General features: G+C 35.4%; 1 protein-coding gene across 6 annotated transcripts in view; it reads left to right on the top strand.

Annotated features, from left to right (window-relative positions):
- The window catches only part of LOC122918729 (membrane cofactor protein-like), a 40,751-nt gene that overhangs the window by 10,136 nt on the left and 15,729 nt on the right, over nt 1–14,886 (top strand). For 2 of the 6 annotated variants that reach the window (XM_044267497.1, XM_044267500.1), the window contains exons 4-9: nt 3,430–3,524; nt 5,054–5,251; nt 12,789–12,971; nt 13,359–13,403; nt 13,604–13,648; nt 13,757–13,801. In XM_044267497.1, coding sequence (XP_044123432.1) covers nt 3,430–3,524; nt 5,054–5,251; nt 12,789–12,971; nt 13,359–13,403; nt 13,604–13,648; nt 13,757–13,801 — 611 coding nt within the window. The remainder of the gene's footprint in view (nt 1–3,429; nt 3,525–5,053; nt 5,252–12,788; nt 12,972–13,358; nt 13,404–13,603; nt 13,649–13,756; nt 13,802–14,886) is intronic. The other 4 variants (XM_044267502.1, XM_044267501.1, XM_044267499.1 and 1 more) reach the window with 3 other exon arrangements.

Raw genomic sequence — 14,886 nt, 5'->3', positions numbered from 1 at the left:
GTCTTCCTACTTCATTGAGTATATTTATCATGAAAGAGTGTTGAATTCTGTCAAGTGCTTTTTCTGCATCACTTGAAGTGATGATGTGGTTTGTGTCCATTCTGCTGATGTGGCATATGGCACTGATCATTTTTCATGCTGAAATATCCTTGTATCCCAAGAATAGATCTTGCTTGTTCATGGTGTATATAATATGCTACAGAATTTTGTTGTTTAGTATTTTTTGATGATATACGCATCACTGTGCATAAGAGATATTGGTCTGTAGCTTTATTTCTTTGCAGTGCCTTTGTCTAGTTTTGGTATCATGTTGATGCTGATCTCATAATGAATTTGGAAGACTTCCTCTTGAATTTTTTGGAAAAGTTTGAGAAGAATAGGTTTAGTTCTTCTTAAATTGGTGGAATTCATCCATGAAACCATCAGGTCTAGGGCTTTTTTTTATTGGGAGAATTTTGATTGATGATTCAATCTCCCTACTAGTTATAAGTCTATTCATATTTTTTGTTCCTTCATGGTTTAGTTTTGGTAGGCTTTGTCTTTCCAGGGATTTGTCTGTTTATCTAGGTTGCCCAATTTGCTGGCATAAAATTGTTCAGAGTGTATTATATTTTTATTATATTTTATTATATTTTGTATTTCTGTAGAGTTGATAGTAACCTTCTTACTTAAATTTCCGATTTCAATGAATTGAGTCTTCCCTCTCTTTTTCTTAGTCCACCTATCTAAAGGTTTGTGAATTCAGTTGATCTTCACAAAACCAACTTTTGGTTTTGTTGATTTTCTGTATTGTTTTTCTCATCTATTTTATTTATCTCCCATCTAGTCTCCCATCTGCTACCTTGGTTTAGTTTTTCTTTTCTAATACCTTTAGTTGTAATGTTTGGTTGTTGATTTCAGATCTTTCGTTTTTTAAAGTAAGTCTTTATGGTCATAAATCTCCCCCTTAGCACTGCTTTCACTGCATCCCATAAGTTTTGGTAAGCTGTGTTTTCATTTTCATTCACCTGAAAGTATTTTCTCATTTCCCTTCGATTTCTTCTTTGATCCACTGGTTGTTTAAAAGCATGTTGTTTATTTTTCACAATTTTGTGAATTTTCTGGTTTTCCTTTTAATATTGGTTTCTCACTTCATTCCATCATGGCCAGATATATCTATCTTTTAAAATCTACTGATGAATTAATATTAATTTGTGGCCTAACATAATTATCTTATTAACTATTCATTGTATAATTGATCATGTTATTAATATAATTATATTATTATTTTGTGGCCTAGCTTATGACTATCCTGGGAAGTGACCCATATGCAATTAAAAGGAATGTGTATTTTGTTGTTGTTGGATAGAATGCTCTATATATTGTCTGTGTCATCTTGTTGGTTTATTACTTCGTTGAAGTTCTCTATTTTCCTTATCTTCTTTCTAGTTGTCTTTCCATTCTTGTGAGTTGGGTCTTGAAGTCTCCAACTATTAGTATAAAATTACCTATATGAGAAATGTGTAGTCCCCCCTTAATTCTGTTTTTGATTCATATTTATTTATGTCATGGCATATATAAATGTTTGTAATTGTTATATTCTTTGAGTATTTAACCTTTACTAATATAATGTCCTCCTTTGTTTCCTGTAATCGTTTTTTAATTTAAAGTCTATTATATCTGAAGTATAGCCACCCCCGCTCTCTTTTGGTTACTATTCATGTGGAATATCTTTTTCCATCCTTTCAGTTTCAACCCATATGTGTCTTTGAAGCTTAAGTAAGGCTCTGGTAGATGTTGTATAGTTGGATAATGTGTTTCTTTCCATTCTGCTGATCTCTGTCTTTTGCTTGGAGAGCTTAATCCATTTACACTTAAAGTAATTAGTGACAAGGAAACACTTCTGAAATTGTGCTGTTTTTTCTATATTCCTTATAGCTTTTTATGTTCCTCATTTCCTGTATTGTTGTTTTATTATGTGTGTAGTTGATTTTTGTAGAGTTATGTTTAAATTCCTCTCTCATTTCCTTTTGTGTATATTATAGTTGTTTTGTTTGTAGCTCCTATGGGGACTACAGTTAACTTTCTACAGGCCTAGCACTCCAGTTTGAATTTCAATAAATTACAAAAACTGTTCATTTACAGCTTCATCCCCACCCCTTTTGGTTACTGATGTCATACTGCTCTCTATACTAATTGTAATATTAGCTTCTACACTAATAATCTATTTTCTTCTAAAAGATTACCGTCTTAAATCACATAGAAAACAAAAATTTTACTTATAAACCATTGTTACAATAATATTAGCTTTTATAATATAATTACTCAGGTATTTACCTTTAGTGAGATCCTTATTTATCCATACAGCTTCAAGTTACTTTCTAGTGTCCATTCATTTGACCTTGCAGACCCCCTCGTACATTTCTTGCAAGTTAAGTCTAATGGTCACAAACTCCTCAGATTTTTTTCTCTATTGGGGAAATCTTAATTTTTCCCTCGCTTTCAAAGGATAGTTTTGCTGGATAGAGGAATTTTGTTTGCAGGTTTTTTTTTTTTCTTTTAGCAACTTGAATATTCAGTCAGCCCACTGTTTTCTGGCCTCCGAATTTCAGGTGTGAAATCTGCTGATAATCTTATTTAGGATCCCTTGTAGGTGATGATTCATTTCTGTCTTCAAGCTTTCAAGATTCTCTTTCTTGGTCTTTTGAAAGTTTGATTATTATGTGTCTTAGTGTGGGTCTCTTTGAGTTCATCTTACTTGGAATTTTGGAGCATTTTAGATATTTATATTCATATCTATCATCAAATTTGGGTTTCCAGACATTATTTCTTCAAATACTGTCTGTGCCCTTTCTATCTTCTTCTGGAAGTCTTAACAGTGTATATCTTGGTCTGCTTATTGGTGTCCCAGTAGTCCCTTTGCTTGTGTACTTTTCTTTAGTCTTTTCTCTTTCTGCTCAGTAGTTTCCAGTTTGCCAGTTCTTTTCTTCTGTGTGCTCAAATCTGTGTTTAATTCCCCCAGTCAAGCCCTACATCAGGCTCCCTGGTCAGCAGGGAGTCTGCTTCTCCCTCTGCATCTCTCTGCTTATGCTCTCTCTCTCTCTCTCTCTCTCAAATAAATAAATAAAATATTAAAAATAAAAAAAAGGTCAGGAGCATAGGCATAGAAATGAATGTGTAAGGTGATTGCTGGAGATAGCAAAGTGGCCAGACTGAGAGATAGAACAGATTTATTTGGACTTCTTTGATCTAGGCCAATGTATATTTAAAGCAGAAACTCTTTGGTTAAATTACTGATATAGTCAGCATTCTCATTATATGTCACTTAAAGAACATCTTCAGCAAACTACTATAGCATAAGAAACAACCAAACAACCAAATTTTTTTTCATTATTATATACATCTTGTTAACGGCTAAAGAATCCAATAACTTTTTCTTTTCTCATTCAGTTATCGGCTTGTTGGAAAAAGAATTCTATACTGTGAACTTTCTACTAATGACGAAAAAAAAGTGACTTGGAGTGATGATCCCCCACTATGTATAAGTAAGTATATTCTTTCGTTAGAATCTAGAGCACTAGTTCTTAAAATTTTGTTGTTAGGATCCCTTTATGCTTTAAAATTAGAAACCACAATGCACTTTGCTTTATGTGGTTAGGTCTGTTGGTAGTCATTATATTAGAAATAAAAAGTTTTTAAAATAAATATTTATTAATTCACTTTTAAGAACTGTAAGCCCAATGCATGTCAATATATGCCACATATTTTATTTTTTTATATTTTTTATAAAAAAAATTATTTTCCAAAGGAAAGAGAGTAGTGACATTGTTTCACAGTTTGGCAAATCTCTTCAAAATCCGGCTTAAAGGAAGCTGTGTGGATTCAGTCTATTGTGCTCTCACATAATTTATACATATTTGGATAATTTCACCATAGACTCATTAGGATGAAAGTGAAAACAGACAACAGACAATAGCATCTTGATACTGTATACTGTACATATACAATTGATCCTTCAACAACACATATTTTAACTGTGTGAGTCCACTTATATTTTTTTTAACTGTACAGTACTATAAATGTATTTTCTTTTCATTATGATTTTCTTAATACTTTCTTTTCTCTAGCTTATTTTATTGTATGACTATAGTATGTAGTACATACACACAGTGTGTGTTAATCATCTCTTTATGTTCTTGATAAAGTTTGTAGTTTAAAGGTTAAAGTTAAAGGTTAAAAGTTAAAGTTAAAGGTTAAAGGTAAAAGTTAAAGTTAAAGGTTAAAGTTTAAAGGTTAAATACTCAAAGAATATAGCAGTAGGCCATTAGTAGTTAAGCTTTGGGGTAATCAAAAGATACATGAGGAGTTTCCACTATACAGAGGATCAGTTCTTCTAACCCCTTCGTTGTTCAACTTGTCAAGTATATTTATAAATTATAAAGCATTTCTCAGCCCTGAGTTTTATTTTTAGTCACAAGCATATTTTCTCATTAAATTCTCATTCGAATTTCTCTTTTTTAAAAGATTTTATTTCTAAATTGTCAGCATCTCTTTTTTTTTTTTTTTTTTAAGATTTTATTTCTTTCTTTGACAGACAGAGATCACAAGTAGGCAGAGAGGCAGGCAGAGAGAGAGAGAGGAGGAAGCAGGCTCCCTGCTAAGCAGAGAGCCTGATGTGGGACTCGATCCCAGGACCCTGGAATCATGACCTGAGCCGAAGGCAGAGACTTTAACCCACTGAGCCACCCAGGTGCCCCATCAGCATCTCTTATAATGAGAACTTAAAATGGCTTTTCTGGTAAACATAGGTATTTCATAGGTATCTTATATAGGTATTTAAGAAAATGAGTTCTATTAAAGTTCACATCTACCTTACTGGTCTGAATTTGGGATAATATATTCTCTCACAGAAACCTTTTTCTAAATGAATATTGGAGTTACACCTAGCTTGAAGAAATCATATGTTAATGAATTTATTGAAGGCAGTTCATAGGTCTTCACTAACGCTATTGTAATCTTTTCCTTTCCTTTTGCCTTTTGTGTCCTCTCTTTTTTTTTTCCCCCACTTTCTAAGGGATAATGTGTCCACCACCTGGAAAAATACCAAATGGAAGATATACCGGTAGTGAGAAGGATGAATTTGAATATAATGAAGTGGTAACTTACAGTTGTAATCCTTCAAATGGACCAGATGAATATTCACTTGTTGGAGAGAGTAATCTTATTTGTACTGGCAATGGTGTATGGAGTAGTAACCCTCCTGAGTGTAAAGGTAATATTTTCATTTCTTTCCTTCTTCATTTATAAATATTTTGGAAACACTTGGTAAATACTTACCTACCAGTAAACAAAACAGCCACATGCGCTTGCTCCTCCCATTAAATTGGCTTCTCATTTAATTTTTTAAAAGATTTATTTATTGAGAGGGAGAGAGAATATCTGTAGCAGACTTCCACTGAGCAGGGAACCTGAGGCAGAGTTCACTTTCACCACCCATTTAATTTTTTAAAAGATTTATTTATTGAGAGGGAGAGAGAATATCTGTAGCAGACTTCCACTGAGCAGGGAACCTGAGGCAGAGTTCACTTTCACCACCCATAAGATCACAGCCTGAGCCAAAATCAGGAATCAGATCCTTAACCATCTGAGTCACCCAGGAGCCTAATTTAGTTTAATGTAGGTCCAAGCGACTCAAAAGTAGTTCTGTTTATAGAACTCCCCAGCGCTTACCCTACATGTTTTTGGCCTTCTAATTAATACATTGTGAACTCCTGTGTGTGTGTATGACTTAGGATTTTTTTCTTTGGAAACATCAAAAGAGCATACAGTGGCTTAAAAATAAGTTTTATCCAAAACCCATCAATATGCTCTCTACAAGAAACTCATTTTAGATCCAAAGACACCTCCAGATTTAAAGTGAGGGGCTGGAAAACAATTTACTATGCTAATGGACATCGAAAGAAAGCTGGGGTGGCAATGCTTATATCAGATAAATTAGATTTTAAGCCAAAGACTATAATAAGAGATGAGGAAGGACACTGTATCATACCCAAATGGTCTGTCCAACAAGAAGATCTAATAATTTTAAATATCTATGCCTCTAACATGGGAGCAGCCAACTATATAAAGCAATTAATAACAAAATCAAAGAAACACATTGACAATAATAAAATAATAGTAGGGGACTTTAACACCCCCCTCACTGAAATGGACAGATCATCCAAGCAAAAGATCAACAAGGAAATAAAGGCCTTAAATGACACACTGGACCAGAAGGACATCACAGATATATTCAGAACATTCCATCCCAAAGCAACAAAATACACATTCTTCTCTAGTGCACATGGAACATTCTCCAGAATGTTCTCCATGAATTCGCCAGAATCTCAAGAATTCTCCAGAATCTTCCCAGAATTCTCCAGAATCTCAACTGGTATCAAGAGATTGGGATCATTCCCAACATATTTTTAGACCACAATGCTCTGAAGCTAGAACTCAGTCACAAGAGGAAATTTGGAAAGAACCCAAATACATGGAGTCTAAAGAATGAATGGGTCAATGAGGAAATTAAGAATTGAAAAAATTCATGGAAACAAATGATAATGAAAACACAATGGCTCAAAGTCTGTGGGACACAGCAAGGGCAGTCCTGAGAGGAAGATATATAGCAATACACGCCTTTCTCAAGAAACAAGAAAGGTCTCAAATATACAACCTAACCCTACACCTGAAGGAGCTGGAGAAAGAACAACAGAGAAAGCCTAAACCCAGCAAGAGAAGAGAAATAATAAAGATCAGAGCAGAAATCAATGAAATAGAAACCAAAAAAACAATAGAACAAATCACGAAACTAGGAGCTGGTTCTTTGAAAGAATTAATAAGATTGATAAACCATTGCCAGACTTACCAAAAAGAAAAGAGAAAGGACCCAAATAAATAAAATCATGAATGAGGGGCGCCTGGGTGGCTCAGTGGGTTAAAGCCTCTGCCTTCGGCCCAGGTCATGATCCCAGGGTCCTGGGATCGAGCCCCGCATCAGGTTCTCTGCTCAGCAAGGAGCCTGCTTCCTCCTCCCTCTCTCTCTGCCTGCCTCTCTGTCTACTTGTGATCTCTGTCTGTCAAATAAAATAAATAAAATCTTTAAAAAAAAAAAATTAAAAAAAAATAAATAAAATAAAATCATGAATGAAAGAGGAGAAATCATAACCAACACCAAAGAAATACAAACAACTGTAAGAACATATTATGAGCAACTATACACCAGCCATTTTGACAATCTGGAAGAAATGGATGCATTCCTACAGACATTTAAACTACCAAAACTTGAACCAGGAAGAAATAGAAAACCTGAACAGACCCATAACCAGTAAGGAGATTGAAGCTATCATCAAAAAGCTCCCAGCAAAAAAGGGCCCAGGGCCAGGTGGCTTCCCAGGGGAATTCTACCAGACATTTAAAGAAGAATTAATAACTATTCTTCTAAAACTATTCCAAAAAATAGAAATGGAAGGAAAATTTCCAGTTTTATTTTTTGAGGCCAGCATTACCTTGATACCAAAACCAGACAAAGACTGCATCATAAAAGAGAATTACAGACCAATATCCCTGATGAACACAGATGCAGAAATTCTCACCAAAATACTAGCCAACAGGATCCAACAGTACATTAAAAGCATTATTCACCACGACCAGGTGGGATTTATTCCAGGGCTGCAAGGTTGGTTCAATATCCGAAATTAATCAATGTGATATGATACATTATTAAAAGAATAAGAACCATATGGTACTCTCAGTAGATGCTGAAAAAGCATTTGACAAGGTGTACAGCATCCTTTCTTGATCAAAACTCTTCAAAGTGTAGGGATGGAGGGTACATACTTCACTATCATCACAGACATCTATGAAAAACCCACCATGAATATCATTCTCAATGGAGGAAAAACTGAGAGCTTTTCCGCTAAGGTGAGGAACAAGGCAGGGATGTCCATTATCACCACTGTTGTTCAACATAGTAGTAGAAGTTCTAGCCTCAGCAATTAGACAACAAAAAGAAATTAAAGGCATCCAAATCAGCAAAGAAGAAGTCAAACTATCACTCTTTGCGGATGATACAATACTTTATGTGGAAAACCCAAAGGACTCCACTCCAAATCTGCTAGAACTTGAACAGGAATTCAGTAAAGTGTCTGGATATAAAATCAATGTACAGAAATCATTTGCATTTCTATATACCAACAACAGAACAGAAGAAAGAGAAATAAGGAGTCAGTCCCAATTACAATTGCACCCAAAACCATAAGATTCCTAGGAATAAACCTAACCAAAGAGACAAAGAATCTGTACTCAGAAAACTATAAAGTACTCATGAAAGAAATTGAGGAAGACACAAAGAAATGGAAAAATGTTCCATGCTCATGGATTGGAAGAACAAATATTGTGAAGATGTCTGTGCCACCTAAAGCAATCTACACATTTAATGCAATCCCTATCAAGATACCATCAATTTTTTCCAAAGAAAAGGGACAAATAATCCTAAAATTTATATGGAACCAGAAAAGACCCTGAATAGCCAGAGGAATGTTGAAAATGAAGCCAAAGTTGGTGGCATCACAATTCCAGACTTAAAGCTCTATTACAAAGCTGTCATCATCAAGACAGTATGGTGCTGGCACAAAAACAGACACATAGGTCAATGGAACAGAATAGAGAGCCCAGAAATGGACCCTCAACTCTATGGTCAACTAATCTTCGATAAAGCAGGAAAGAATGTCCAATGGAAAAAAGACAGTCTCTTCAAGAAATGGTGTTGCGAAAATTGGACAGCCACATGCAGAAAAATTGAAACTGGACTGTTTCTTCGCACCACACACAAAAATAGACTCAAAATGGATGAATGACCTCAGTGTGGGAAAGGAATCCATCAAAATCCTTGAGGAGAACACAGGCAGCCACCTCTTTGACCTCAGCCACGGCAACTTCTTCCTAGAGACATCACCAAAGGCAAGGGAAGCAAGGGCAAAAATGAACTATTGGGCCTTCATCAAGATCAAAAGCTTTTGCACAGCAGAGGAAACAGTCAGCAAAACCAAAAGAAAACTGACAGAATGGGAGAAGATATTTGCAAATGACTTTATCAGATAAAGGGCTGGTATCCAAAATCTATAAAGAACTTATCAAATTCAACACTCAAAGAACAAATAATGCAGTTAAGAAATGGGCAGAGGACACGAACAGACATTTCTGCAAAGAAGACATCCAGATGGCCAATAGACACATGAAAAGGTGCTCCACATCACTCAGCATCAGGGAAATACAAATCAAGACCACAATGAGATTCTGCCTCACACCAGTCAGAATGGCTAAAATTAAGAAGTCAGTAAATGACAGATACTGGTGAGGATGTGGCGAAAGGGGAACCCTCCTACACAGTTGGTGGGAATGCAAGCTGGTGCAACCACTCTGAAAAACAGCATGGAGGTTCCTCAAAAAGTTGAAAATAGAGCTACCCTACGACCCAGCAATTGTACTACTGGGTATTTACCCTAAAGGTACAAATGTGGTGATGCGAAGGGGCATGTGACCTGAATGTCTATAGCAGCAATGTCCATAACAGCCAAAGTATGGAAAGAACCTAGGTGCCCATCAACAGATGAATGGATAAAGAAGATGTGGATATATACAATGGAATACTACACAGCCATCAAAGAAATGAAATCTTGCCATTTGCGACAATGTGGATAGTTTAGGAGTATTATTATGTGAGTGAAATAAGTCGATCAGAGAAAGACAGTTATCATATGATCTCCCTGATATGAAGAATTGAGAGGCGACAGGCGAGTTTTGGTGGGTAGGGAAGGAAAAAATGAAACAAGATGGGACCGGGAGGGAGACAAACCATAAGAGATTCAATCTCACAAAACAGACTGAGGGTTGCTGAGGGGAGACGGGAGGGAGAGGGTGATTGGGTTATGGACATTATGGGAGGGTATGTGCTATGGTAAGTGCTGTGAAGTGTGTAAACCTGGCGATTCACAGACCTGTACCCCTGGGGCTAATAATACATTATATGTTAATAAAAAATAAGAAATTAGAAAAAATTAGTTTTATCTTGTATTACAAGACGTCTAAGAGTTCCAGCTACAGGAACTGGTAGAGCAAATTGTAAAAGACTAACCCTCTCCCAAGTAAGAATGGTAAACTCTGGACAAAACGTATTTTAATAATAGTGTGTAAGGCTGTAAAGAGTGGCCAAAGGCAGGGAGACTCTGGAAGGGATTTGACTCTTGGAAGAAAGAACCACTGAAGGGCAGCAAAATATTTACTCTATTGAGGTACATGCGGAACATTCTCCAACACCATATTCTACAAAATATGGTAGTTTAAAAAAATTTTAATTGAAATCATGCAGAGTATAATGTCAGATCACAATGAAATGAATGTAGAAAACAAAGATATATAAAAAAGCCCCAAATATTTGAAAATTACACAAGACACTCAATCCATGAGTCAAAGGAGAAGTCACAGGAAAATCAGAACATGCTTTGAATTGAATAAAAATAAAGAGCACAACATATCAAAATACCACTCTTTGTGCAACACAGCAAACCAGGAATTGAGCAAAACTATCTGAACCTGACAAAGATGCCACAGCTTGCACTATATTTAATGATGAAAGACTAATTTATTTCCCTCTAAGGTAGGAACAAGACAAGCACGCCCGCTATCACCACTGTATTCAGCATTCAGCAAGAGATGGATATAGGAACACACTGGAAAGAGAGAAATAAAATATACTGTGTTCACTCATGAGATGATTAGGTGGTAGAAGATTTGAAAGATTGAAGTTTTAGCAAGGTTGTGAGACAGAAGATCAATGTACAGAAATCAACTCTATGTCTACATACTGGCAATAAACCATTAGAGAATGTTGATGTTCCATTTAGAACTTCAAACTTGTATAAATACTTGTGTATAATTCTGACAAATGTGCAAGATTTGAGTGACTAAAAACAGCCAAACACTTAATAAAAGAAAGAATATCTCAATGATATCAATAATAGAAATTCAGTAACATTAATTAGAACACTCAGTATAATAAAGATGTCATTTCTTCATAACGGATCTGTATATTCACAACCCCAATAAAACTCCCAGCAGAATTTTCTATATAAATTGACAAGCTGAATCTAAAGTTAGTATGAAAAGACAAAGCAAAATATTCAAAGCATTTTTGGAAAAAAATTAGAACTCTCCTTCTTCCTGGTTTAAGGACTTAATTATAAAACATAGTATGAAGCATATTATCAAGACAGTGTGGTATTGTTGAAAGAGTAGCCTTATACAGCAATGGAATGGAATAAAGTCCAGAAATAAACCCTTCCAGGTCTGTCTAGCTGATCTTAATCACAGTTTACAAACCAATCAATGGAAAATGATAAAAATACAGGCATATTTAGATATGCATATTCAAAAATACAAAAAGAACCCTTAACTCCTGTTAGTTTAATATAAAAATGTTTACTCAAAATGGATAATAGATTTAAATATAAAACCTAAAACTATAAAAGTTTCACTATAAAACAGAAAATGTTTGTGACCTAGCCAGAGATTTAAATATAACCATATAACCATAAAAGCTTGATCCTTTAATGAAGAAATAAATTAATGAAGTTGACTTTTTAAAAGTCCGCTATGTCTGTTCTCACAAGACACTGATAAAAGAATTTTTAAAAATTAGCCATGGACTGGAGACAAAATATTTGCAGAACTCACACCTGATCATGGATTTATATCTACAATATGTAAAGAACTCTTAAAATGCAATAAGAGATGCCTGGGTGGCTCAGTCAGTTAAGTGTCTGCCTTTAGGTCTGGTCATGATCCCAGTGTCCTGAGATCAAGTCCCACCTCAGGTTCCTTGCTCAGCGGGAAGCCTGCTTTGTCCCTCTGCCTGCTACTCCCCCTGCTCATGCTGTTTCTCTTTCTATTTCTCTGTCTCTCTGACAAATAAGTAAAATCTTAAAAAAAAAAAAAAAAAGCCCACAATAATAAGAAAACAGCCCAGTTTTTATTTTATTGTAATGGGCAAATGTTGAATGCAACTGTTTCATCAAAGAAAATATATGGGTGGTAAAAAGTACATGAGAAGTTGCTCAATATCATTAGAATTACAGGTATGAGGCTAACTTGTATTTCAGGCCTATGTGCTCATACACCAGTTTACAGCAGGAAATGTGTTGTTTGATCTCTGGATTGCCGGCCAAGATGTTTGGAAAATGCTGCCCTAACTCCATTGGCCTTTCTCCATTTGTGTATGTTATTGCTACCTGAGAACTTCCTTTTTGCCTCTCTTTGCATGGCTGCCTGCTTTTCAACTTCTAACTTTGAGCTCAAGTATTGCCTTCTCAGAAGGTGTTCCCCAGCTTTCTAGAAAAGCAGTGTCAACATGACCTTGCGAAAAATCCTAGAACAGAGGGGGATTTAAGGTTGCCCTTGAACTTACCCCAGATTTGTATGTGGCGGTCAGGCTTTCTCAAGCCTTGTCAGTAATGGGAAAAAATACAGGAAAGCCAATAAACTATAATGCTAGTCTTTCTAGGTGGAAAAAAGTTACTAGATATCTCTAAATCTGAGGGCTAAAATGTTTATATGCATACAGATTTCTTTGGTGTTTTTAAATTTTCTTTTATTTAACACCTTGCCTTTCATTCCTTGTATGTCTCTTCTGGCAGGAAATTATTTCGTACCATTTCTTCTGTTCCTGTGTTCAAGTAGCTTTCCATTAATTCTGGACTTTCTTTACATTTCAGTCGTCAAATGTCCATTTCCAAACCCTGAAAATGGAAGACTGTTATCAGGATTCAGAAAAAAATACTACTACAAAGCAACAGTCACATTTGAATGCTACCCGGGTTATTACCATGAGGGTGAGAACACAGCAGTCTGTGGTAGTAACAGTACTTGGGAGCCTGCGAAGCCAACATGTCTTAAAGGTACAGTGGGTGTCACTTACCTTTTTGTCTTTTTTTTTTCCTTTTAATTTTGTTTCCTCGACATTAAATAACAGTGATGCCAAATAGTTGAATAGAAGCAATTTTAGTATTTAACTTGTATTCATTTCCCTGACAGATGTATGACAGAATTCACAAAAGAATTATGCTGTGTAATTTTCTGTTTTCATAGGGTCTTTTGCATGTTAGGTATGTCACAGAGGAATATACATTTCTCGTTTGGCTTTTTTTATGTGCAAAACTGAATGGCGCCATTTTTCAGAAAACTGAAGCATGGAAATTTTTACCTAAATGAATTAAGAATGGAAGGTATGCTTCATAAAAATGGAAAGAAAGCAATAATTCCTGTCTACATTATTTTTTTTCCAGTGCTCATTCCTTCCAGTACCAGTCCTCCGATTTTGAATCATACAGGTTAAGAACTTTCTGCTTGTATTTTTCAAAAATCAAGTCTGATCAAGCTGATCAAATCTACATTATTTTTTTTCCAGTGCTCATTGCTTCCAATACCAGTCCTCCGATTTTGAATCATAGAGGTTAAGAACTTTCTGCTTGTATTTTTCAAAAATCAAGTCTGATCAAGCTGATCAAATCTACATTATTTTTTTTTCCAGTGCTGATTCCTTCCAGTACCAGTCCTCCGATTTTGAATCATACAGGTTTAGTAACTTTCTGCTTGTCTTTTCCAAAAATCCTTTAAATTCCTGATGCACATGCCAGCAATAACTCCCAATCATTTGATGCATCTACATTATTTTGTTTTCCAGTGTTGACTCCTCCCAGTACAAAACCTCCAATTCCAAGTGTCTCAGGTTTAGTACCTTCCTGCTTATATTTTTCAAAATCATCTAAATCTCTAATGTTTTACATGCATTCATTATGCTCAGTAATGAAAGGAGGAAGAACATACTGGTAGTCATTTTTAAGTTATTAACAGTCCCCAAAATGGATTTGCCATAGCATACAGTTAGAAACAGGTATGTAAACGTGGGCAAGTTATGGACTCCTAAATGTGTATGTATTTGTAAAATGATTTTAATGCCTTCCCTAGTGAGTGATGGTAAATGGGATTCATTTGAAACAGCACAGTCCCTCGCATATGGGAAGCTCCTAAAGGTAGCTCATATGACATCACTTGAATGAGTATTAGTGAAGAGGAAGGTCCTTGTCTTCTGTTTTTAACATATATATTTTCTGTGTCTTTTACTTTGCTGTTTTATTCTTTGTAAAAGGGATCTCTCGGGCCCTTTAGGGTGTCTTCCTGGTCCAGGACTGTTTCAGTTGCTGGACTGCAACCAGTTTAGTTTGGTTTTCAGTGTTGGTGTTGGTGCTGGGTGCTGGTATTGGTTTGTTTTGTTTTGTTTTTGTAGCACAGTTTAAACTGGGGCATTTCTGCTATCCAGAGTAAGACCTGTATTTCCATTCTCCACCCCCACCAAACTCCTTGTTTCATAGAATTATTCTTTTCTTTTTACTGGGCATTTTTATTTAGGAATCGAAAATAAATTTCATAGCCACTGAAGGCAGTACTAGTCCTTATTCATTGAAATGAAATGAGGGATTTCTTGCCAGTTCTGCTGATAAGCTACTCTGCTTAAGACCTGAAAGATTATTTTGCTATGGTTGGAAGGAAATATTTTGCAGATTTCAAAGTTGCTGTCTCTGAACTCCATTATTTGTATGACTTACTGTCACTTAACTTTGGGGATTTCCATTTTAAAATACAAAGCTATAGCAAACAAGGTTACACATACATTCTCATGTACTTGTGCAAATAGATATTTAGGTTAAATTCCCAGAAATAGAATTGCAAAGTTTAAAAGGTAAGTATTTTTCACTTTGAGAAATAATCTTTTAAAATCAAAATTAAATCCATAATTTTGTATTAATAAATTTG

The sequence above is a fragment of the Neovison vison genome, chromosome 10 (assembly GCF_020171115.1).
Source record: "Neovison vison isolate M4711 chromosome 10, ASM_NN_V1, whole genome shotgun sequence".
Classification (NCBI taxonomy): Eukaryota; Metazoa; Chordata; class Mammalia; order Carnivora; family Mustelidae; genus Neogale; species Neogale vison.
The sequence above is the reverse complement of the archived record's forward strand: the minus strand, read 5'-3'. Positions and strand labels throughout refer to the sequence as shown.